At 43.5% G+C, this 26,815-nt stretch overlaps 1 protein-coding gene across 2 annotated transcripts in view; it reads left to right on the forward strand.

The window, feature by feature from the left end:
• The first annotated feature begins 797 nt into the window (after positions 1-797).
• Positions 798-26,815, forward strand: part of TIMD4 (T cell immunoglobulin and mucin domain containing 4) — a 40,895-nt gene continuing 14,877 nt past the window's right edge. For both annotated transcript variants that reach the window (XM_070414523.1, XM_070414524.1), the window contains exons 1-4: positions 798-872; positions 5,369-5,710; positions 6,735-7,049; positions 8,630-8,692. In XM_070414523.1, coding sequence (XP_070270624.1) covers positions 815-872; positions 5,369-5,710; positions 6,735-7,049; positions 8,630-8,692 — 778 coding nt within the window. In that variant the 5' untranslated portion in view covers positions 798-814. The remainder of the gene's footprint in view (positions 873-5,368; positions 5,711-6,734; positions 7,050-8,629; positions 8,693-26,815) is intronic.

Raw genomic sequence — 26,815 nt, forward strand, 5'->3', positions numbered from 1 at the left:
CAAAGACCCAGGCTTCTCTATTTCTCCACTTGTCTCCGGCTTCACCTACTGGTGGTGGGATGCTAACATTGGATTCACCCTCGTTTCCTCACAGCTCAAAGACCATCGGAAAATAGGGAGGGTCCCTGTCTCTCAAAAGTCCTAATAACAAGCCAAGATTATGTACCCTTGGCTTTGGGTCACTTGTCCATCTTTGAGCCAAATATCATGGCCATGAATGAAATGACATAACTTGAGATGTACTGACTGAGAGCGAGGGAGGCCTGGCTGTACAACGGCAAACCTCCTCTATGCAAAAGAAGAAGGTGGCAAAGACATGAAATACCTAGAACTGTCGTGATCCCTCTCTCAAGAACACTATGATTTAATGCAGTCATGCAAATCGAGGATATTTGTGAAGTCCATGCAGCCTGTCCACGGACCCTACCTTAGAAAGAGAAGAAAACCGAGCCTAGTGTCTTTCTCCAGTGTGTGACCCTCCTAGATACAAACATTGTTATTGATAGTTGCATTTCTAAGATAAAAGAATATGTACTACACGTTTGCCCACGCCATCACTCCCCCAGCCCCCATTTGTGCACGCCCCCCCCCCCCCCCCCGCCTGCCCCAGTGTCCAGGAGAAAAGTGCTCAGTGCATGTCTTCATGCATCCCAGATCCAGGAAGGCCATTCAGGATGGGGGAAAGGGAAGGTTTTGAGCCAAAAAAAGAGAAATGAAAACAAAAAGGTCCCGCCCTGTCAGCATTAACTGGAGTATAAGAAATGAAGTTTGGGCTGACAGACAGACAGGCTCCTGGGGTCGGCCGACAGTCAAAATGTCCAGAGGGCCTGTCATCCTCTGGCTGCTGAGGGAGCTGTGGTGGCTTTATCTGAGTAAGTGTCTGACCTGCCATGCAGGAGGGGGGCTCCGCACCCTGAGATGGGGCTCCTTGCCTGGTGGGCTTCAGGGAGCCGAAGCCCACCTCATTCCCGCCCCCACCCAGGGTGTCTTGTTTGGGTGGTCTCTCCTCTTGCTGTCATACAAAGTTGTATCCTGAGACTGCTTTGGGGGTTTCAGGGTGGGGTCATTTGTGTTCATATCAGAAATGGCAATTTAAGAAGAAACACCGAAATAAGGGGTCAGATGAAATGGGGAAAAGAAATGTCCTCTGCAGATGGTATCAGTGCCGTCAGATGGAGGGCAATTTGCTCTGGAAAGGCCTCTTCTTGTAATTCTCCTTTTTCTCTTTATTGTCAGTTTTAGTTTGCCTTTTGGATTACTTTGCCGGGGAGGAGGTTTCAAGGAGCGGTTTCTTCTTGCACATTGTTCCCAGGTTTTGGACGATACAGAGGTCCGCCCTGGGCTGAGACCTGTGCATCCTGGTGGCAGAGGGCAAATGCTCGTGCTGAGCCCGAGTCCTGTCCGCTCGCTGACAGTTGGCACTGGGAACACGTTTAACAAGCCCTGGCTCTCCCCTGTGTGAAATGAGGGACCTGGATCAGACCAGTGTTCACCATCTGTGATTCTAGAACTAGACAGTATCTAATGTCTCTTGCAGTTTTAAAAGTTTGGTAGTTGCTTGCGAATGAATCTTTCAAGGACAGCAAAGGTGTTTCCTTTACCTGTCCAGCCTGTGCCATGCAGTTCTCTCTGCCTCTCTTCTGCAAGCCCATGGGTCCTCAGGTCTCCTCCAAAGGTGGGCTTTTCCTGAGCGCTCAGGGCTGATTCAGGAATTTCTTTTTTAAAAAAATATATTTTATTGATTTTTTTACAGAGAGGAAGGGAGAGGGATGTGCCTACAACCAAGGTACATGCCCTTGACTGGAATTGAACCTGGGACCTTTCAGTCCGCAGGCCGATGCTTTATCCACTGAGCCAAACCGGTCAGGGCTGATTCAGGAATTTCTGCTATGAGTTCCTGTCCTCCCTGGAGTTCCACTGTGTCTCCTGCCCCCCTCCTCCTCCCCACCCCCATCCCACATCAGAGAACAGGTCACTGAGCTGCTTATCTCCCCAGATACACTGTGGCAGTTAATGGAATAAAAGCAGCCCCTGTCTGCTTTTTTTTTTTTTTTTTTTTTTTTAAATCAATGTTTTCAATGGTCTTTATCTTGTTCTGGGAACTTGAGGTGTTCTGGGAACTTGATTTTGTTATGCTGAAAGTTGCTGGGGTCTAAGTCCACATAGCCAGCTACTGGCTGGTTGCTGAGCTGTTGGTTGGGCTAGGGTGGGTTTCTTTAACCCTGTTTAAAGGAGACAGTAGCTGGTAAACTTTCTCTTTTTTTCATTTGGGTCTTTTCTAAAATGACCAAATTAGAAGAGAATGACTGTTCAGAATCATCGAGAATCCATCAAAGCTACACATGCCCTTCAAAGATGCTGAATCAGAAACTCCAGGCTGCAGAGGGTGAAACTGAGACCCGGGTGGGGGAAGGGCCATTCTTGAGGTCACCAGCTGGAGGAGACACCACTGGCTCCAGAACCCAGGTTGTCCCCACACCATCCTGGGTAGCTTCTGAAAAACGGAATTGATTTGACGCCAACAATTCCTCTGCTCCAGGATACTTTTGTAACTGGAAAAAACCCCAGGGTTTTTTTGGTCCTATTTCTAAATTCTCCTGTGTTTGGTTACTTCATTAATTCCATGTGGCATTGATATTTCGTCTCATGTGAACCTTAGAAACGCTTTCTGAGGGGAGTCATTATCCCCTTTATTTTACGATGACAATGAGGTTAGGCTTACTGTGGCTTTCCTCCAAGAACACAAAGGCCCATGAGGTTTACAATGTACGCCTAATGGGTGTTTTTCTGCCACAGCAAAATGCCTAATTGCCTGCTTCCTTTTTTTCAAAACCATCAATTTTGAATCAGATGAGTAATACAGAAACACCCTTGGTGAAAAAAATAAAGCTATAAATCCCCTTTGAGGACCGCCCCCAGGCCCCATCCCTTCCCAATCGTCATGGAGAGGACCAACACAATGAGTTGGGGGTATATCTCACCAGACACTTTTCTATGCATTTAGCTTCATATATCTATACCCCCACCCCCACATGCACATACACAGTGTGAACTGTTTTATTTATTTATTTTATTAATGGTTTTTACATTGTATGTGTTATATTAAAATTTTCCCTTCTCATACTTTTGTAAGACTGAGTTTTCATGCCAACTGGCATAAGTCTATCTAATTCTAATAATCTTCTATGCATGATTCCATGGAATGAATGTGCCAGTTTTGCCAGGCACATAGACACGTTCATTCCATTCACATGTAGGTGAAGGCGGCAATAAACATTTGCTATTAGGTTTTCTTGTGCATGTGTGTTTTTCTAGGGTAAATAAAACACAAAATTGCTAAGGTTTAGAATGCACATGTGCATGTTGAGTATTAATAGAAACTGCCAAATTGGCCCACACTATGGCTATACCAATTCTTACCCTATTTCTGTGTAGTTGACTCCGGTAAGCTATCTTTTCCTAGATCCCTGTTGGCCCAAAATTGCTTTTATCAGCACTCTAAATTTTGGCCAAATAGGTGAAATTTACTAGTCACTCATATAGCCTCATCTATGAATTGCCTGTTATGTCCTTTTTCAGTTTTTCTGTTGGGTCTTAAGAAGAAGGATGCTTCCTGTGACACTGTAATACTTGGGAAAGTAAACTGATGACTCCCAGTAGAAATAATTCTTGCATCTATTTTAAAATTAATTCTCCCATTATAAATAGGAACAAGCCTATGTTTCAGAAGTTATTTGTTTTAGGCACACGTGTTCTGTGTTGCTATGTGTTATGACACAGGGTGATGACAATGAATTGCTTATCTTTTTTCCTGGGTTGACGGTGGGCAGAGTGGACTTCTACAGCATTTATGGTCTGTGAAACATTTTCACTGCAGCAAAGAGAAGAGGCTGTGAGTGCAGGGAAGGCTCTGGCTGCTCTGTATTTGGAATGACCTTCATCATGGGAGTCCACTGTGGAAAGCCCAGGAAGCACGCCCTTTGGCTTCCTCTCTGGGCGCCTTTTAGGGTTGCTCACCTCCCCCTAGAGAGGGATATCTAGACGTTCCTGACACCAGGTCAGGGCCCGTGGGCCATGTCTTATACAACTTAGCCAAGTGGGTCAACACAGCTAGTGAATGGGGTCTCATGGGCCAAGGGGGTTCCTGGAGGAAAACAGGAAGCAGGAACCTGGTGCCTGGGATGTAGTCTGATGGTCTGGAGCTTCAGCCTGCCTTGCTCTCACTTCAGTAGGTTTTCTGTTATTGTTTAGAACAAGTACTGATGCTCAATTAAATCAGTGGGCTGGCAGCAGTGAGAATGTTTCCCAGATTCTCAGAAATGGATGTGATCTTCAAAGAGCTGGTCCTGTGGTCCTCACACACTGGGGGAGTGGCCAATGATATCAGAAGAGTTTGATGATGTCCATTTCCAGGGGCTTTGGCCTCAGAGATTCTGACTCAGGGTTGGTCAATAAAATATCTGTTTTTAATAATCTCCCCGGGCCATGCTGATGAGCAGCCAAAGTTGGGAAAAGTGGACACTTCATCTTAGAACTAGAGTGGGGTACAAGTAGGTTTACAATTGTTCACATGGAAAATAATACAATAATTAATAAATAATAATACAAGAATAAATTCTGTGTTTCACATACTCACAACTGTAAACCTACTTATACACCACACAGTAGTGATATCTCCCATATTACCCTCTGGCATTTTTGTACGCCACAGCTCCCATTCTAATTCCTGTGGTCTGCTTCACTCAGTTCCAACATTTAAAAAACCCTCAAACTCCACCTAACTTCATATTGTCTAACAACAAATAAATGGTCCAGAGCAATTCCTTTTCATTTCCTGTGCTGAAAGGAGAGAGCAATGGCATATAGTCTGGCAGCCCATCTTGCTGCCATAGCCCTCTCAGTGTTGGAGGACAGAGGGAGACCCATTTGAGATATTCAAGTCAATAGAACATAATCACTGTTCATTGGGATACAGTGGGCAAAGTGCTATGTTTAGACCTGTTTGTCTGAGTTAGGGGAATTGAGTTAAAGGGTCAGGATTTTTCAGTGGAGAGTCTATTGGTTTATCTTACGGTACTCAAGGTTAGAGTGGAAGGGAGGGGGGAGGAGAGAGAGAGAAACATCAGCAAAAGGTCTTGCTGTGGAAATGAGTTTAGACACTCAGGTGGGTCAGCTGTCTCCACTTGGGGGATGGAAGGATGTGGAGTTAGGAGCTCAGCTCTGGTGAAGCACACATCAGAATTTAGACTAAAGAAACACATATACTACCACCCTGTGCATCTTCCTGGAAGCATCTGTTTGCACAACCACGATCATGTCTGAGATACATCAGTACCATACGACCTGGTTTTCTCATCCCTCCTCACAGCACCAGCTGCAGCGCAGACTGTCGTGACAGGATACGTGGGCCAGTCGGTGACTTTGCCCTGCATGTATGCATCGTGGTCTCAGGGCAGCCACAGCATGTGCTGGGGCAAAGGCTCATGTCCCAAATCCAAATGCAACGATGAACTTCTCCACACCGATGGGACAAGGGTGCTCTCCCGGAAGTCGGCAAAATACCAGCTTCTGGGGAGTGTCTGGAGAGGCGACGTCTCCTTGACCATCTTCAACACCAACGAAGGTGACAGCGCTGAGTACTGCTGCCGCATAGAGGTGCCTGGCTGGTTCAATGATGTCAAGAAGAACATTGTCCTGAGGCTAACGAGAGGTGAGCACAGGAAGGGGCTGGTGCCTGTGGAAGGAGAGATTTGGTGGCTAATGGGTGATGGGTTCAGTGGGGGCAGGGAGAGAAGCCTTAGCTCCTTAAGCCATGAGTGGACGGATTACATCTCAGAAGTGTTCCTCCGACTAAGAGGAGCCACAATGTGTGGCAAATGCCCAGGGTGGCGGGGGGGGGGGGGGGGGGGGGGGCGCGGCAAGAAGGCCACAGAAATGATTGGAGGGTGGTGGGTTGGGAAGGAAACTTCAGGGTCAATCTGAAGAAGACAGCTGCTTTTTACCTTTGGGATTGTTGCCCACTGTTTACAGATCTCTCAATTTTTATGTGAGATATACTGATTTTTGCATGTTGGCAAAGATTTCAACATTTAGAAAAATACATACTGTGTGAGCTAAATACAGTGTGTCTGTGGTCAGCTTCAGCCCATCAGCCAGTAGGTTGCAGCTTCTGGCAGCAAAAAAGGGCATGTGATGCGGGGACTCTCAGGGCCATTTTCAGGCATGTTTTTCCTTCTGTTACTATCTTGCTTTTGGTGAAATTTGGAGACTAGGAAGCAGCAGGTATAAAGTTCTTCCAGCCAGAAGGCTACTAATATGTCCAAAGAACTGAAGAAAGGCCAATGGGCTGGGGAAAGATGGAGAGTGAAGTAGAGGCATGTGATTGGAAGGAAAGACAGGGCCAGATCCGATGGAGCCTTGCGGCCAAGATTGTGGGCTAGGCTTTTTAGCTTATAGGCAAGGAGGACCCAGTAAAAAGTTTTAAGCAGGGGACTGACATAATTAGATTTATCATTTTAAAAGATTACTTGAACCAATATGTGAAAAACAAATTGGAAAGACCGAGACTAGTGGGAAGAAACCCAATTTTTATGGACAATTAAAATGGTCCAAGACAGTGGACTAGGTGAAGGCAGTAGAAACAGAGGGAAATGGAAAGGTCCCAGATATATTTGTATTGTTTCCTTTTTCCTCCATCTCCACTTGGTATCAAAGATATCTTCTGTTGGTTACAGCCCCAACAACCACCCGGCGCCCAACCACCCGGCGCCCTACCACCCGGCGCCCAACCACCACCACCACCACCACCACCACCACTACCACCACCACCACCACCACCACTGCTATGCCAACAACCACAACTGTGCTTCCAACAACAGTCATGACTACACCTGACCTCACAACGAGAACACCACTTCAGACAAGAACCACCACTGCCCTCACAACAATGACAACCACGTGCCCATGGACAACACCAAGCTCCCTTCCTGAGGCAACCACCATTCTTCTGACCACTGTGCCTTCCACCGAAGGGTCCACCCTCACTGCAGGTACCTGGCACAATTGACCATTCTTTCCCTTCTGCTGATCAGATGTATATGAGTCCCTTGGAATGGGGTTCCTCTACTGAATGAGCAGTGTGTGTGAGTGTGTGTGTGTGTGTGTGTGTGTGTGTAGGGAGTGGTGGTATGTGTTAGTTTTCCAGGACTATCATAACAAATACCTCAGACTGATGGCTTAAACAATAGAAGTTTATTTTTTTATATTCTGGAGGCTAGACGTCTGAGATCAAAGTGTCAGCAGGGTTGATTTTTTCTGAGGCCTCTCTCCTTGGCTTATTGATGGTCATCTTCTCACTATGTCATCCCATGGTCTTTCCTTTGTGTGTGTCTATGTCCTAATATCGTCTTTTTAAAAATATGTGTTTTTTTTTTATTTATTTCAGAGAAAAAAAGGGAGAGGGAAAGAGATAGAAACATCAATGATGAGAGAGAATCATTGGTTGGCTGCCTCCTGCACGCCCCACACTGGGGATGGAGCCCACAACCTGGGCATGTGACCCGACTGGGAATCAAACCATGACTTCCTGGTTCTTGGGTCAATGCTCAACCACTGACCCACACTGGCCGGGTCAATGCTCAACCACTGACCCACACTGGCCTCTTTTTATAAGGATACTAGTCATATTGGATTATGGCCCATCCTAATGACCTCATTTTACTTTAATCACCTATTTAAAGGCTCTATCTCCAAATATAGTCATATTCTGAACTATGGGGGTAGGGCTTCCACATATAAATTTGGGGGGGGGGGACACAATTCAGCCCATAACAGTGTGTGTGTGTGTGTGTGTGTGTGTGTGTGTGTGTGTATTCACTAAACTATTCCTTTTCTTTGTTTTATGGTTTCCTCCCCCACCCCCTCTTTCTTCTTTTGTTTGTGAAAAGTCAACTTTCTTTGGTTCTTCAGTTGACCTCCAGGAATCTTGGAGATGTTTATTGAAGAACCAGGAATGTAACCTCAGGTCAGGCTCCAGTTCCATTTGCCAGGGGTTAAGTCTCTGCCTGGGCATTAGAGATTGGTTTAAGAAAGACTTCAAAATAATTTTTGATAGTGAACTGGTTATCTTTTGTCTTTTTTGTTTGTTTGTTTCTCCTGAATCCTTCTTGATCCTGCATCTTGGACCTCTCATTGGGTTACTAGTAGGGCCTTATCAAAGTTCCCACCACATTTCCTCCTCTGATTCTGAAAATACAATTATTAAAAAGCAATCATGAGATAGCTTGAAGGCTTTCTTAGGCATTTTAGCTGCCAAAATAAGGTCTGGATCATCTAAATAGCTTAACAATATTCAATTGGCTAATTTTATTAAACTCTGAATAGTCACCTAAAGTCCACAAACTCTAAACCAATTGATTTTTGTAGGTATTTTTATTCCATTTACCTTTAAAATAATCATCTTAAAATACATTTGTAATTTTTTTCTCCTAGATTCTTGCAATCCTCAAAGAAAATTTAATGTAGAAAAGCACAAAGACTACCATAAAAAAGAGCCCCAGATCTCACACTCAGCACACTTATTATTATTATTTTTTTTTGCTGCCTTTCATAAAACTTTTTTCTATTCCAGAATCAGAAACCTCCCTTCTCCCTGAGGTAACTTCTGAAGACAGTTCTTTATTCACACCCAAAGGTATGTGGACCCTTGCTCATGTTTCTTTCCTTACCTCTTAGATTGAGGGGAAGGAAACAGTGAATAGAGCATCCTTGAATCAGATGAGTAGAGATGACTTTTGGACCCTGTGTTCCATTAGGTCCACCTGGGACAAAAAGATGGAAAGGCTGCATTTGTGCTCATTCATTCCAGTGGACAAGGGATAAAAGAGAGCGGAAGAGAAAAGGGGGGGTAGAGGGAGGAAAGGAAAGAGTGAAAGAGATGTATTGATTGACTGATTGATTTTGATTTATTCGTGAGTTCTTTGAGGCAGCACATCTTTAGAAATTAGCCTTTCTACTTTAGGTTAGGGGGTGCTTAGCGGTCTCACTCTGATTCCAAGCACACCAGTCTTCTTTGTTGAAACTCCTAAGGGGTGGACTCACTTGACTGGTTGTTTTTTTATGGTGGAGGGAGACTCTCTCTCTCTTTTTTAAATCATTAAAAAATTTTCAATTACAGTAGATATAAATTATTATAGTAGTTTTAGGTATACACCCCAGTGATTAGTTAGACATTACTAGCTTACTAAGTGATCATCCCGATAAATCTTGTACCCATCTGACATGATACATAGTTATTAGATTATTATTGACTATATTTCCTATGCTGTACTTTACATCCCCATAACTGTTCTGTAACAACTAATTTGTACTTCTTAATCCCTTTACCTTTTTCACCTATCACCCCAACCCCCCTCCCATTTGGCAACTGTCAAAATGTTCTCGGTATCTACGAGTCTGTTCTGCTTGTTCATTTATTTTGTGTTTTAGATTCAATTGTTGATAGATATGTATTTATTGCCATTTTATTATTCATAATTGTCTCTTCTTCTTCTTCTTCTTCTTCTTCTTCTTCTTCTCCTTCTCCTTCTCCTTCTCCTTCTTTTTCTCCTCCTCCTCCTCCTCCTCCTCCTCCTCCTCCTCCTCCTCCTCCAAGACAGCCCTTTAACATTTCATACAATACTAGTTTGGTGGTGATGAACTCTTAGCTTTTTCTTATCTGGGGAACTCTTATCTGTCCTCTGATTCTAAATGATAGCTTTGTTGGGTAGAGTAATTTTGGTTGTAGGGCCTTGCTTTTCATCATTTTGAATATTTCTTGCTAATCTCTTCTGGCCTGCAAACCTGCTGTTGAGAAATCAGCTGACAATCTTATGGAAACTTCCTTGTAGGCAACTAACTAATTTTTCTCTTGCTATTTTTTTAAAAAATATATTTTATTGCCGAACTGGTTTGGCTCAGTGGATAGAGCATCAGCCTGCAGACTCAAGGGTCCCGGGTTCGATTCCGGTCAAGGGCATGTACCTTGGTTGCGGGCACATCCCCACTGGGGGGCGTGGAGGAGGCAGCTGATCGATCTCTCTCATCGATGTTTCTAACTCTCTATCCCTCTCCCTTCTTCTCTGTAAAAAATCAATAAAATATATTTTAAAAAAATATATTTAAAAATAATATTTAAAAAAATATTAAAAAAAATATTTTATTGCTTTTTTTACAGAGAAGAAGGGAGAGGGATAGAGAGCCAGAAACATCGATGAGAGAGATCGATCAGCTGCCTCCTCCACGCCCCCCAGTGGGGATGTGCCCGCAACCAAGGTACATGCCCTTGACCGGAATCGAACCCGGGACCCTTGAGTCCGCAGGCCGACGCTCTATCCACTGAGCCAAACCGGTTCGGCTCTCTTGCTATTTTTAAGATTCTCTCTTTGTCTTTAACTCTTTGCATTTTATTTATTTTTTTTAAAAAAATATATTTTATTGATTTTTTACAGAGAGGAAGGGTGAGGGATAGAGAGTTAGAAACATCGATGAGAGACAAACATTGATCAGCTGCCTCCTGCACACCCCCTACTGGGGATGTGCCCACAACCAAGGTACATGCCCTTGACCAGAATCGAACCTGGGACCTTTAAGTCCGCAGGCCGACGCTCTATCCACCGAGCCAAACCAGTTAGGGCAACTCTTTGCAATTTAATTATGATATGTCTTGGTGTTCTTTTGGGTTCATCTGTGCTTCCTGGACTTGTATGTCTATTTCTTCACCAAGTTAGGAAAGTTTTCTGTCATTATTTTTTCAAATAGATTTTCAATTTCTTGCACTCTCTCCTCCTTCTGGCACCTCCCTGATGCGAATGTTGGTATGTTTAAAATTGTCTCAGAGGCTCTTTACATTATTTTCTTTCTCTCTCTCTCTCTCCCTCTCTCTCTCTCTCTCTCTCATAAATTCTTTTTGCTGTTCTGATTGTTTTTTGTTTCCTTATCTTCCAAATCTCTGATTTGATCCTTGGCTTCATCTACTCTACTATTAATTCCTTGTAATATATTCTTCATTTCTGTTTATGTATCCTTCATTTCTGACCTGTTCTTTTTTATGTTTCCTATCTCTTTGTTGAAGTTCTCACTAAGTTCATCTACTCTTCCCCTAAGTTCATTGAGCATCCTTATGACCAGTGTTTTGAATTCTGCATCTAGTAGATTATCTCCATTTTGTTTAGTTTTTTTTCTGGAGTTTTCTTTTGTTCTATCATTTTGGACACATTTCTTTGTCTCCTCATTTTTGCAGCCTTCCTGTTTGTTTTTATGTATTAAGTAGAGCTGCTACATCTCCCAGGCTTGGTAGATTGGCCTAATATCTAGGTGTTCTGTAGGTTCTAGTGACACAGCCTCCCATCACCCAAGCTGAGCACTCAAGGTATGCCCTCACCCTCATGTGGGCTGTGTAAACCCCCCTCTTGTAGTTGAGCCTTGACTGCTGTTGACATGTCAGTTGAAAGAATTTACCGTGCACCCTCCACCCCCCAGCCTATTAGTTGTAGGGATTGGCTGCGACCACCAACTGCTGTGGAGGATCAGCTGTGCCAGGGCCCACCCCACACAGCAGGACTTACTTCAGCAGGACTCTTGTGACCATTGACTCCGCTCCTTGAGTGTGACACTTGTAGAGGAGGTTGGGTGGTGATGCTTCATGGTCTGAAGCCGTCTACTGGGTATGCTATCTCTGGAGCTTCCTGAGAGGTTCTGGCCAAGGTCAACTGCTGCCTGTGTTCTGCCTGGGACTACAAAGCAATCTACAAATGGCTGGCACTTGTGCTGACTTAGAGGTACCCAGGTGAGGCCAAGCTGTGAACCAAGGCTGGCTGCTGCTAGTGCTGGGTCTGGGGCTCACTGAGACCAAATGCTGCTGTTTGAGAGATTTTAGGAAAATCTGAAGCATGAGCCAAGATAAGCCATGGAAACAGCTTGAGTGGTATGGGATCTCAAGTTGGGTAAGGTGGGATCTCAGGGAATCACTAGGGTCAGGCAAACAGTGTGGGCCAGGTTGGTGGAGTCTCAGATATGATACCCATCTGCAAGGTCTGTGAGGGGAGGGCTCATCAAAAGAACAATGGTTTCTGCCACCACTTCTGCACTTCTGTCTGAAATAAAGTTGCCCCCGACCCAGCTCCCATCCTGATGCTGAACAATTTGGTTCTTTCCCATATGTCTCTGGTGCCTTTCAAGCTCCTGCCGCAGTACTGAGGCTCAGAGTGAGTGAATCTGAGTAAGTCCATGGGTGGGCCCTTCAAAGGAACGTCTTGGGGCTCCAACAGCCCTCCATCTCCCCTAGCCTCAATCCTTGCTGGTTTTTACAGCCAAAAGTTATGGGGACTTCTCTTCCCAGCACTGGAACCTGAGTTGGGGAAGGTGGGAGTGGTGTGGTGCTGGGACCCCTTGCTCTTCAGAGGGGATCTCCACAGCTGAGATAGCCCTCCCGATTTTTATCCGCCAGCTTGTTCCACATCTCCAGTCTCTGGCCAGTCTCAATGTGGCTTCTTCTTTAATTTCCTAGTTGTAGGACTTCCATTTTCCAACCAGACTTCAGGTGGTTCCAAATGATGGTTGTTCTGTAGTTTAGTTGTAATTTTGATGTGGTTTTGGGAGGAGGCGAGTACTGCATTTTCCTACTGCCTTCTTGACTGGAAGTACGAATTCTTTTATGCACTTGTACTTTCATCCATCAAGCCTTCTCTAGGTATTTACTAGAGTACAGGGGCAGAGAATACCTTACAAATAAGATATGATTCACATCCTTGAGGGTGCTAGAAAGGATTGCCTAGGTTTGACTCCAGTTCTACAACTTTTTGGTGAGGGTCTCTGGGCTCGGTTTATTCCCAGGTGTATTGTGGAGCTGTGTAACTTCATGCATTTAAAGGACTTAGATTAGTGCCTAGCACTTTAGTAAAGCATTCAAATCGTAGCTGTTACATTAACAGGACTTACCCTCAAGCAGAGGAAAACAGACATGTGTGGGGTAAATAAACCAATGCTTGTGATAGTACAATATGGGAGGCAGGAAGGTAGAGTGGTTCCTGCACACACTCTGGTGTTACCCTGCCTGGGCTCCAAACCTGCCTCTGACCTGCTGTGTGACTTTGGGAAAATTATTTAATCTCTTTGGGTCTTGGTTTCCTCGTTGGTAAAATGGGAATAATAATAATAACACCTTTCCTACATCCATATGTCTTTTTTTCTGAGAATTAAATGAGAACTTTATGCAGATCACTTAGAACAGTGTCTGACATGTTCTATATGCTCAGTAAGCCTTAGCTCATTTTTTTTTTTAATGACAGAGGTCATTTTAGGGGACAGAGGGACACCCCAAATAGAAAGACAAGCATTTCCCGAAGTTCATTTTCTCTTTTAAAATCTTGGATTCTCTAGTCAACACCCCAGGCAACACTCGTTTCACTAGGACAGTGATGGTGAACCTTTTGAGCTCGGCGTGTCAGCATTTTGAAAAACCCTAACTTAACTCTGGTGCCATGTCACATATAGAAATTTGTTGATATTTGCAACCATAGTAAAACAAAGACTTATATTTTTGATATTTATTTTATATATTTAAATGCCATTTAACAAAGAAAAATCAACCAAAAAAATGAGTTCGCGTGTCACCTCTGACATGCGTGTCATAGGTTCGCCATCACTGCACTAGGAAATGAGTGACTCAGTGATTTTTTTCTCAGCCAAGGGGTAAGGGGCTGTGCTCCTATGAGTGGTTTTGTCTCTGGCCGTGGGAACAATCTGTCGTCTGCCTGCTTGTCTTGGGATTGAGCTATTTTGGTTCCACTGTGGTCACATCCTACATCCTCCTGCAAGCCAGGATGAAAATGAAACCTGCTACAAGCATCAGTGCTGGCTTCTTCCCTGTTCTGCCTCATGTCTGAACCCCTTCCTCAGCCACCTCTGACGTGAAGCTAGGAATGCTCGTAGGAGAATCACCCATTTATTCAAAATGCTACTAACTTATTTTAAATTATGCGAATATTACAACAATGTGTTTTGTGAGGGATACAAAAAAAAGGGTAGAAATAAACCTCTCTTTGTCTCCCTCTCTTTAATCCCAGCCCCTCCTGAAGATGATTATTCTAGATCTTTCTCTATTATGTCATGTATATGTAGAGATTTTAATTAGAGTTTGTTTTGTGTGTGTATTTTTTTAAAATGCTATTATACTGTGTGCAGCCTTCTGCATTTTATTTTGTTCACCTCACATTATATAGATTAGATCGCTTTCGTCCTCTGTCCATGTAGATCTGCATCATTATGCTAAATTGCTGTGTAGTATTTCATACTATGGAAACTTCTAGTATCCATTTCCCTGTGAGGGCATTTTAGTTGTTCCAATGTTTCATCATTGTGAACAGTCTGCAGTGAACAACCTTGGGTGTGTGTCCCCTTAAGCATTTATGCAAGTGGTTCTCTATCTAGGGCAGTGACCAAGAAGGAGAAATGATAGACGGCAAGAAATGTGCACTTGTAAATTTAATACTCTTACAAAATTGTCCTCTGGAGAGGCTGTGCCGATTTGTTTTCTTGCCCATGGAATATCTGCTTCCCCGTATCATCCCTACCTCCTGAGAAGAAAATGTCATCTCGTTCTTCTGTTGTTCTGATTAACAGAGCATTTGAGTGTCTTTCTATATGTTTATTAGCCAGAGAACAGTCATCCCTTTAACTCTGTGAAGGAGGCAGTGTGGCGTCACTCATGAAGGCTCAGAAGATAGGCTTGGAGGGGACAGATAAGAGTGAGTGAAGGGGCACAGGTTTTGAAGGAAGACTATAAATCAGGATGAAATGCAAGGGCGATCTCCTGTGGGAAAGCTCTGACTTGCACTAACTCATGCAGTGGGAAGACAGAAAATCTGGGCTCGATGTTGATCACTTGAGGGAAATTAGGTCCCAGAGAGTGAAACCTTCTTTGTCCATGGGACCGGGTTAGGGTGGGGGCTGTTTTCTATCAGAAGAGAAGGTGGCAACCAGAAAAGTGATGAAGTGTGGGCAAGGAGTTGAAGTTTTCAAAATGTTGTCATTTATTTCATTTAGACCTTGGACTATTTTACACTGAATTGGGAACAAGAGGTCATCTGGTGTTTTGCCTTTTCTGTAACATTGCTTGGATTTTTTCTTTCCCCAGCTAAATAGCCCCAATTCCCTCTTCATTTCTTCATGTACTTATTTTGATGGTAAGGCTTCTTTTATGATTGAGGGCTGGTGTAAAGCCTTAAAGAGGATCTTGGCAAAATTAACATTACCCACAAAGGCAATTTCTCACCTCCATTCTATGGCCTAGAATGGAATTCAGAGATGTGGGGTAGTTTGTCCAAGACCACACAGCTAGAAACACAAGCAGCAATAACACCAACAGTAAAAGCCCTCATAGGCTCTTCCTGCAGCTAAAGGAGTCTGTTAGGGGGATATAAACTCTTACTCCTCCAGGTATATAGGAATTTAAGTTATTCCTTCTAGCCTGAGGAGTAATTCATATTTGCTTGGCAGCAGGAATACATAAAAGGGTTCCAAATTGCTCCCTAAAGACCCAGTCTCTATGCAGTAGGGACTCTGAAACCAGGGTGAGTAGAGACACATGACTAGGTCACTTCCTAAGTAAAACCAGGTGGCCTGGGATTAAGTCCTCTGTTGATTATGTCTCAGGCTCACTTTTACTGCCTCAGTAACATCCCAAATCCTTTCTTTCTAGTCCTTTCCTCTCACAAACTCCTGGGCAGCATTGGGTGGGGGTCAAAAGAGCTCTATTGGGAAGTGGGAAAGACTCAGGGTTACATCCCAGCTCTGCCGTTTCCTGCTGGTCCTCCCCGCCCTTACAGAATTTCAGGCGAGTGACTTGTTCTATCCTTTTCTAAATCTCAGTGTCTTCAAAATATAAAATTGAAATAATAGTAGTACTTATTTCACAGGGCTATTAAGTGAGGAAATAGATGAGAAAAAAATGCCAAATCCATAATTACTGGCTAGTAAATGACAGTCACCGTGACGGATTCCTATTTCCTCTCCGGTACATTTCTGCTGCTATTCCTACTCACACACCCTCATTTTTAGGCCCGTCCAGTAAGATAACAAGAGGCCACTTCCAAAAGCGCCCAGCTGACTCACTATTCCTTATAAGTACAAAGTTTTATGTGTGTTTTTTAAACTGCTGATCACACTAGGGAAATAGCTAATGAGTGACAGAATTACAAATTTGGGGAAGTTACAAAAGCTTTAAAATTGTATGGTAATACTTCTCTACTCAGTATTGGAATAATATGAGATTCTGATAGCTTTTCACTGACTCCTTTTTAGATGGCTCTACAGAGCTCTCAATTTTGGTTTTATTCCTGTGGGTGGATATCCTTAATCATCTGCTGCCTCTCACTTGTTTTGTCCTTCTCACATTGCTCAACCTAGGGAGGCTTAGAAATCAGGTTATGGCTGAAAAAGAGCTGTGGTCAAGCTTGCCATGCAAAGATACTTGCAAGTATATATCTTCTACTTTGATGACTTTCTCCACGTTTAAGGTGTTTGGTCCGCAGACATCATCTGAAGGAGCCCCATCCAAGGGGACAAATCTTCCTTCTCTATAGCTGCCTCCAATGGAGCTCAGAGAGGTGGAGTGACTTCTCTAAGATCACACTGTTGTAATGTACCCCGCAAATCAGAGAAGGACACCTCAAGAAGTCGAATTAAAGAGTCACATTTATTGCAATCCGGGACTATGAGGGGCCATTTTGCTTTCCCAAATCTCATAGTAACAACATGGTCGCAGCTCCAAGGTTATATAGGCAAAAAATCACAAAGGTATTGATTACATCCCAGGGTTTGGAATGAGGAACCTGGTTCGCAAAAAAAAAAGTTTACAAAAGCAGAATTAAGCATGTTAATTATAGTTTTGGGTCTGGGGTCAAACACATTATCTAGAGCCCTCAGGTCTGGAATGAGGAACCTAGTTTGCAAAAAGCAGTTTACAGAAGCAGAAACAACATGTTATCTAAATTACAGTTTTGGGTCTCCGGAACACTGAGTCAGCAGGGACATTTTAACTGGAGCCCTCTGACCTTGGGGTAACTGTGCTGTCCTTCCCAGGTAAAGGAAAATGTACTTTCTAAGACCAGTATGACCACTACAAATGGGATTTCACATTACAATCAATAGGGTATTCAATCGAATGGGATGATTTATATAATTCAGAAAATCAAAATAACCTGTCTATTGTTAAACAAAGCAAATAGGTACAGAAGCCAAACAGCAGGGTTAAAGGTAAACTATAGTTTCTACCTGAGATGATTGCTACCATACTTCAACACAGCTATAAAGAGGGAGAGTGGGGACTCACACCTACCTTTCATGGGTTTTAAACTGTGTCCATAAACTCGTGGTAACTGAAGGGTTGTTGTCTATGGAAAACTGGGAAACTGAGGACCAAAAAAAGGCCAGCAAGTAGAGAGAGGCCTTGCGGTGAGTTAGGACGAGACCTGAGACCAGAGGCCAGCTCTCATCTCATGTACAGTTGGCCTTTGTTCCAGGCCTGGTAGCCACTGTCTCTCAACAGAGCTTTCCTGAGGGCAGATTTTCACATGTGACCCTAAAGCATCAGGATTCACTCATTCTCAGCCCCCCAATGGGTCATTATACCCACCACCAGCATGAAGTGAAAACTGGAGAACAATTTCAAACTTAATGCACACAAATATGCATGAGGACTGCGCTGTCAAGCCCGTAAAATTGGAAGAATGAACACTGCTCTGGTAAGAATAACTTTTTTCTTTCCTTGAGATTTTTACAGTACCTTTTTTTTTTAGTCCCAGGGTTAGGATGGTGAAGCAGTCGGGGAGGGATGCTTTAAGGAACATTTGTCCTATTACTGTATCTTTTTATTTTACAAAGCCAGCCTATGTATCAAGGTCCAGAGCAAGCTGGCCTTTTCATTAGAGTCAGGATTCTCACAGGAAAAGGTGGTTGCAAATGGGATTTCATTTCTTTATCTTGGCATTTAGTTTGCATTTGTGGATATTTGGTAAAGGCCTTTCACATCTGTCATTCATTAAATGTGGTTTATCTAGTCATTTCTCTCTTCTTCAAAAGGCCGTACTTTAGCAGTATAGATAGGCTTGTAAGTAACAATTAGTCATCCAGTGTGCTTGGTTTTGCATAGAAGTATGAAAAGGTGACCTTGGGCCCCAAGGAGAAAGAGATAGAGTCTATCTTAGAAAGGAGGATCAGTACGATCTCACTGAATGACATTTGAATTGGTTCTTCAAGGACGAGGACATTGCATTGAAGAAGGAAGGGTGAGGTAGAACAACATGAACAAAGACAGGGGAACTTGATAAGAGTGTGAAATCTTTGGAGATTGTTTAATAGTCAAGTTACATCTCATGGAGACAGGAAGCTAGGAATGGTCTAAGTTCTTAAAGGACTTGATTGATGAGCTGAAGAATTTATTTATTTATTTTTTAAATATATTTTTATTTATTTCAAGGAGGAAGGGAGGGAGAGAGAAAGGTAGACACATCAATGATGAGAGAGAATTACTGATTGGCTGCTTCCTACATGCCCCACACTAGGGTTCAAGCCTGGGACCCAGGCATATGCCCTAACCAGGAACCGATCTGTGACCTCCTGGTTCATAGGTCAATGCTCAACCACTGAGCCATGCCACTGGACTTGGCTAAAGAATTTAGATTTGATTCCAGGGTCATAAAGAACCATTCATGTTTTGTTTTGTTTTTGAGTAGGGAATGACAATTTCAGTTCTGTTGTAGGAAAAATTGCTCTGGCAAAAGTGTAGAAGATGTATCAGAGAGGGGCAAGCCTGGAGGCAGAGTGGTTGCCCAGGAAACTCCTGCAATAACTCAAGCTGGAGATGAGCATCTAGACTAGAATGATGGCAGCAGTAACAGCAGAGAGGTGACAGTACCAAAGCCATTTAGGAGTTGGCATTGAAAGGACATGGTAACTGAAGTAAGAGTGAAAGATGACTAACTCTCTGTACTTGGGAAACCAGATCAATGTGACGGGTTAACTGGGGAAGGAACCCCAGGAGGAAGGATGACATTTGTTTGGGAGATCTTGAATTTGAAGTGCCTCTGGGATATCTAACAGGCAGCTGGAAAGATGGAGCCTGGGCTCACTTAGGGATCCCTGGGTGGGATGGGTATCTTTGATCAAATAGTAATTACTATGATGATTCACACTATAAGTGCTAAATAGGGACTTGCCACTGTGCCAATACATTCAAACATATTATCTCATAAGGGACAGTTCAGGGCTATGGATATAATTTTGGGAGTCATTGATGATAAATGACACTAATGGAGTGATCCTTATATGCCAGGGCTGGGCTCAATGCTTTTAAAGCATTGTCTCATTATGAGGCATTGTCTGGATCTGAGGAAAACTCTATTACTACATCTATTACACAATAGAAGAGACTGAGGTTTGGAGAAGTGAAGACATTTGCCAGAGTTTGAACCCCAGGTCTCTGGGCTCTTGAAACTGAGCTCTTAAGCACTTTATTATATTGTCTTCTAAGTGAGCTAAGCTCTAATTGAAGTTCCTGTGGGATCCCCTGAAGGTATTATATGAGATAAAGGGAGCAATAAAGAAGTGCAGAGAGACACCCCTTCACCCCTAAACCCCCAGCCCTCAAGGAACAATTGCATTGGGAGAGGGTGTGGTGGAAGCAGAAAAACTGGCTAGGGAGGCAGAGAGGGAAACACCAGAAGTAGGAAGGGATCCAGGATTACACAGGGGCAGAGGGAGCTGGGCTGGGAAAAGGTACGGAGGTTGTATTAAATATTAGGAAATTTTGCATGCTTGTTGGGTAGGGTGGATGAGGCATTTAGGAAGATGGCCATGGGGAACCCTGAATTCCAATGATGAGCAATTGTTAGAGAATGAACATTAGGCATTCTTTCAAGAAGTTCAAGGGTGACTATTTACAGGGGAGGCAAGGTAGAAAGAAGGGGATGGTGAATGGAGCAAGGTTTGTCCTGGTATAGGAGAAGAGGATGCAGTTAACAATGGAGGAGGTGGGATTTGGTCTAGAAATGGAGATAAGAGAGAAGGGAGTGAGGATAGAATAAATGAAGGGGTGAGAGCAACCAGATCTTATGTTAGTCTCCTAGAGAAGTAGGAGAAGACTGGGGAACCAAGGCCTTGAACTTAAGAGATCATCCAGTCGGTGAACACCAGACCTGTTCATAGGCTGGAATCATAGGGAGCTAGATAAAAGCAACGATTAACCTACTTTACTCAAGGCTCACAGAATTAGAAACCTTGTTGGAAAGGGGGGAGCCCAAGAAATTGTATGTTTAACAAACTCCCTCAGGAGTGCTGGGAGCCAGTCCATCCTTGCTGCTTGACACAGTCGCTGCAGGGAAGAAACATCTGCACAGCATATGTTTCAAGGGACCTGGTGTATATAGCATATTGTTCTTAATATGTTTGCTCTCCTTAGCGCTATGTGTTTTAACCAAGGTCACCTCTCCGAGAAAGGTTGTTTCCCCAGGTGGGGATTTTTCCCTGAGGTTAGGGAGGGGATACAACCCCTTAATTAAGTGCCAGGCGGGTAGTTAAGCTACATAATCTTTACTCCCTGGAATGGAGATAAGAAACGCCCTAACCTTTGTAATAGAAATTGACAGGATTAAAATCGGCTGGTATAAATACGGATGTAACAAGACAACAAACGTCAGATCCTCATCAGCTCCACATCAGATCCTCATCAGCTCCTCATCAGCTCCTCATCAGATCCTCATCAGATCCTAACCAGAACCTAGCCAGAGAACATGCCAAAGATCCTGGACAGAACCTAGAGACAGGACTTGGCTGGAGATCCTAGAGAGAACCTAGAGAGAGAACCAAGAGACAGGACTTGGCTGGAGATCCTATACAGAACCTAGAGAGAGAACCTAGGGAGAGAACATGGCAAAAGAACCTGGATAGAACCTGGCTAAAGAACCTGATGACTGAACCTGGCTGGAGAACCTGGAGAACCTGGCTGGAGAACCTAGCGAGAGAACATGGCACCAGAACTTGGTTGGAGATCCTGACCAGAACTTGGTTGGAGTTCCTAATCAGAACTTCGCTGGAGACCAGAACTTCGCTGGAGATCCTGGAGGGAGAACCTCGCTATGCTGATGAACTGAAACCAGTTTCCATGTCATTCCTTCTTCGCCGACTCCGTCCACACCTTTGGGGATCCCTGGACCCGTTGGGGTTGGACCTCAACACAGGAGATTCTTTTGAAGCCAGCCTACCCCTAGCCCCAAGAAGGCATTAGGAATTGCTGGTGTAGTACACACTCCTTATTCTACACAGAAGGAAACTGAGGCTCCAAGGTATCATAAACATTCTAAGAGAAGTGGGAACTAGGCCCTAGGTAAGTCCCCCTTCTGGCTCCCAAATCACAGCTCTTTCCCCTACACTGCACTATTTTACTAAAGACAAAATCGAGCCCTGGCACTTGGGCCCTCAATTGATCAAGGACATATGGGAATTGTAGGAGGAATTGCCATTCTCAGGACAAGTTCAGCAGAAAGAACAGAGGAAGGTAGGAGAATGAAGCAAAGCTCATTTTCACTCACAAATGCTGTGGTTAGAAGGAAAGAAATTGGATGCAGTTGATTTCAGAGTCAACATCTTTCGTAGGCATTAGCCGATCTGTTTTCTCTCTCATGCCCAGTGCTTTTCAGAGGCTCAAATTAGCTGAGAGGCTGGCAGGATGGGGATAAATGGGAAGGACAAAACGTGGATTCTCACCATTCTCCTCACAGTAGCGTGGTATTCTACCAACTGTACCACTGATTTTTTTTTTCATGACTAAAATTGAAACTGAATCCGTGTAATTCTCACATCTAACAGCTCACCTCAGAAAGGTCAACCAAATAAGATCAAAGAGAGTTTCCATGTCTGTGGTGAGGCAGAGTGTGAAAAGAAGAAGCCAGCCACATTGAAACAGAACACAGAGCCGGCCCTAAGTGAGCTGGGCAACTCAGTCCACAGACCAAACCGTCCCTCTGGGCCCAGCCAGGCACTGCAGAGATCTCTGGTTTCACAGGGATGTAGGATAAAAGGGTAAACCTCAGTGAGTTCTGTAACCAGGTCTCTGTTCTCCCCACTGTGAACAAGTCAGTGAGTAAAGGTGCCAACACCCTCTGGTCCTACCTGCACTAACGTACTGTGGGCCCCTGTGATGCTCAGCAGCTTGGCCAAGGGGGCCAGGCATGGAATTTGGACTCAGATGTCATTGCTCCACCATTTACTATCATAACGAGGTAGGCAGCGTTGGGCAAGATAGGAGACCTCTCTGAGTTTCAGTTTCTTTTTCCATAATTCTGCCCACATCGACTTAATTCAGCCCAAGTTTACTTGCCTTCACACATTTGTTCTGAAGTTCAAATGTGATAATAAATGCCAGAGCCTTGTGTACTTTTAGCTGCTTACATTGTACTCATCATTGTCATCATCAACAACAATGATGAGTAGGCTCTCTTTTCCAGAAACAACACCCACCTAGGCAGCGGAGGGCTAGGGGTCCATTCTTCCAGAGCAGGTGTATATGAGCTCTTAACACATTTTCCAAAGGCCACGCAGCCCAGAGGACAAGAGCCTGGGCTCTCGGGTAGATAATCCTGGCTCCGAGGTTTGCTCACTCCCCTCCCAGTTGTGTGACTCTCTGCAACAGGGTTCCCACTGTGAAAGGAGGACAGTAACGGTGCAGACTATAAAGCATTTTCTGAGATCAAACACGGGAAGTACTTGGCGCTTTGCTGGGCACGCAGGAAGTGCTTGGTACAGGCAGTGGTCGGCAAACTGCGGCTCACGAGCCACATGCGGCTCGCTGGCCCCTTGAGTGTGGCTCTTCCACAAAATACCGACTTCTGCGTACGGGCCACAAAGTTTCAATCGCACTGTACATGCGCGCCCACATGTGGTATTTTGTGGAAGAGCCACACTCAAGGGGCCAAAGAGCCGCAGTTTGCCGACCACTGGTATAGAGTATCCATTTATTATTGCTGTTGTCATTATCAATGATTTTGAAGCTTCTCGGTAAATTGTACACCTTGCCACCTCCCTCCATCAGGATTTATTGATCAGCCGGTGTGGGCAGGGTAGTGTTGGACATTGCCCTTTAAAGCGGAGTCCAGTCGGGAAGGATTAGGGTGAGGTCTTGTCTGTGCTTCACTAGGACCCTCAGATATCAGCAGGGAGATCTGTAGCCTGGGGCGGTGACTTTGGGCTCTCATAAGGATGATGATATTTTTGGGGCCGGAGCACCTCAGAGGAAGTGGAGGGTGGAGGCCTAGTTCAGAACTGGAGTGACTCAGATAATGGTGTTCTCAAGTCTCTGGTTTTCCTCTGTTACCGCATCTTCACAGACTGTGAAGTCATCTCATTGAACCTTCCTCTTTATGAACCACATTGGTGCCAACACAATTTGTTCTCTGGTCCCTTTCAACATTTACAAATGAACCCCACCCTATTTTGCCCTTGGAGCTAAGAACATCTGACTCACGTATATAATGCTGTTGATTTATTAAGTGTAGAGTGCTCTTCTTCATCATACTACACGTTAAAAACACATGGGAGTCCCCAAAATTAAAAGGAAGTATGTGAATTCAATACATGTGTTTTTCTACTTTCTTCTTTTTTTAAAATATATTTTACTGATTTTTTACAGAGAGGAAGGGAGAGAGATAGTCAGAAACATCGATGAGAGAGAGAAACATCGATCAGCTGCCTCCTGCACATCCCCCACTGGGGATGTGCCCGCAACCCAGGTACATGCCCTTGACCGGAATCGAACCTGGGACCCTCCAGTCCGAAGGCCGACGCTCTATCCAAATCGGTTTCAGCTACTTTCTTCTTTTTTAACAAAAAAATATATTTTTATTGATTTCAGAGAGGAAGGGAGAGGAAGATAGAGATAGAAACATCAATGATAAAAGAGAATCAGTGATTGGCTGCATCCAGAACGCCCCTCACTGGGGATTAAGTCCACAATCCGGGCTGGGAATTGAACTCTGACCTCCTGGTTCATAGATAGACACACAACCACTGAGCCACACTGGCATTTTGAAATTCCAGATCTATCTTAATGCTGCTAGGCAAGGTCAGAAAATATGGGTTCTAGTCACTCCCTTTGTAATTCACCACTGTGGAACCTGGCACGAGTGAAACTCTCTACATGTTTGTTTTTCTACTGGTTAAAGAAAGGAATTAGAGAAAGTAATTTCAAATTCCTCTCAATTCCAAAACTATTCAGCTTGTGATTTTTGGATCCTTTCGCTATACTTTGGATTTTAAAGACCATACCACCAGAAGGGGGCAGCATAAGCCAGTGTACCTGCCAAGGAAAAGAACCTTCTCTGAAGGCTGGAAGTTGTCACTTGTCAAACTCTAGGATTATGTTAAGATTGTATCATTGAATGGACTTATTTTAGAACTAGATTTGTTTTAAAAGCAGAGACAGATGAGTCCCAGTGTCTATGAATTTAATCATTGGTCAAAATGGGTAATATATGAGTTAGAATGTTTCTAACTGAGGAGATAGAGAGCTTTTATTTCCAATTGATTTCTGGCATGAAGCCCACTGGTTATAGAGCTTGTGTTTTCAAATAGGATTTTAATATGCTCTTTTTCTTTTCTCTCAGAGTGGTTACAATCATGATTTTTTTCTGAGTCACTCCGAGTTGGGTTCCTTTAATGCAGTGGTTCTCAACCTTCTGGCCCTTTAAATACAGTTTCTCATGTTGTGACCCAACCATAAAATTATTTTCGTTGCTCCTTCATAACTGTAATGTTGCTACTGTTATGAATCGTAATGTAAATATCTGATATGCAGGATGGTCTTAGGCGACCCCTGTGAAAGGGTCATTTGACCGTCAAAGGAGTTGCGACCCACAGGTTGAGAACCGCTGCTTTAATGGTTTGTGTTACTTTGGGCAAATGAGTTAAACTTTTTCAGCCTCAGTTTATACATCTGTAAATGGCTTGGTCAGCATTCAATGAGGTAATTTACATGAGGTGGTTATCCCTATCCTAGGTATGCAGTAGTGCCCAAATTGATTATTAGAGGGAGTTTCTAGTAATTTTTTTTTTTTTTTATTGTAAATCTTTATTTTTTTTTTTTTTTTTTATTTTTATTTTTTTTTTTATTTTTTTTTATTTTTCGCTTACAGTATTACAAAGGGTATTACATAAGTGTCCTTTTTTTCCCCCCCGCCCTTGACAAACCCCTACCCTCCCTTACCCCCCAGTGTCTTATGTCCATTAGTTATGCTTATATGCATGCATACAAGTCCTTCGGTTGAACTCTTACTCCCCTCCCTCCTGCCCCCCAACTCTCTCTGGCCTTCCCACTGCAGTTTGACAATCAGTTTGAGGCAGCTTTGCCTCTGTATCTATTATTGTTCAAAAGTTTGTAATGGTCTTTATTATCCATGAATGAGTGAGATCATGTGGTATTTTTCCTTCATTGACTGACTTGTTTCACTTAGCATAATGCTCTCCAGTTCCATCCATGATGTTGCAAATGGTAGGAGTTCCTTCTTTTTAACAGCAGCATAGTATTCCATCGTGTAGATGTACCACAGTTTTCTAATCCATTCATCTACTGATGGGCACTTAGGCTGTTTCCAGATCTTAGCTATGGTGAATTGTGCTGCTATGAACATCTGGTTACATATATCCTTTCTGATTGGTGTTTCTGGTTTCTTGGGATATATTCCTAGTAGTGGGATCACAGGGTCAAATGGGAGTTCCATTTCCAATTTTTTGAGGAACCTCCATACTGCCTTCCATAGTGGCTGCACCAGTCTGCATTCCCACCAGCAGTGCACAAGTGTTCCTTTTTCTCCACATCCTCTCCAGCACTTGTCGTTTGTTGATTTGTTGATGATGGCCATTCTGACAGGTGTGAGATGGTACCTCATTGTTGTTTTGATTTGCATCTCTCGGATGATTAGTGACTTTGAGCATGTTTTCATATGTCTCTTGGCTTTCTGAATGTCCTCTTTTGAAAGGTGTCTATTTAGATCCTTTGCCCATTTTTTGATTGGATTGTTTATCTTCTTTTTGTTAAGTTGTATGAGTTCCCTATAAATTTTGGAGATTAAGCCCTTATCAGATATGACGTTGGCAAATATGTTTTCCCAAGAGGTGGGTTTTCTTGTTGTTTTGTTGATGGTTTCTTTTGCTGTGCAGAAGCTTTTTATTTTGATGTAGTCCCATTTGTTCAGTTTCTCTTTAGTTTCAACTGCCCTAGGAGCTGTATCCGTGAAGAAATTGTTTTGGCATAAGTCTGAGATTTTGTTGCCTTTGTATTCTTCTAGAATTTTTATGGTTTCCTGTCGTACATTTAAGTCCTTTATCCATTTTGAGTTTATTCTTGTGTATGGTGTAAGTTGGTGGTCTAGTTTCATTTTCTTGCATATATCTGTCCAATTTTCCCAACACCATTTATTGAAGAGACTATCTTGGCTCCATTGTATGTTCTTGCCTCCTTTGTCAAAAATTAATTGAGCATATTGGTTCGGGCTAATTTCTGGACTCTCTATTCTATTCCACTGGTCTATATGTCTGTTCTTGTGCCAGTACCAGGCAGTTTTGAGAACAGTGGCTTTGTAATACAGTTTGATATCTGGCATTGAGATCCCACCTACTTTGTTCTTTCTCAGGATCGCTGCAGCTATTCGGGGTCTTTTTTTATTCCAGATGAATTTTTGGAGAGTTCGTTCTAGATCTTTGAAGAAGGGCATTGGTATTTTAATGGGAA

The sequence above is a fragment of the Myotis yumanensis genome, unplaced genomic scaffold (assembly GCF_028538775.1).
Source record: "Myotis yumanensis isolate MYYU_CA2020_CCGP unplaced genomic scaffold, mMyoYum1.0.hap1 SCAF_5, whole genome shotgun sequence".
Taxonomy (NCBI): domain Eukaryota; kingdom Metazoa; phylum Chordata; class Mammalia; order Chiroptera; family Vespertilionidae; genus Myotis; species Myotis yumanensis.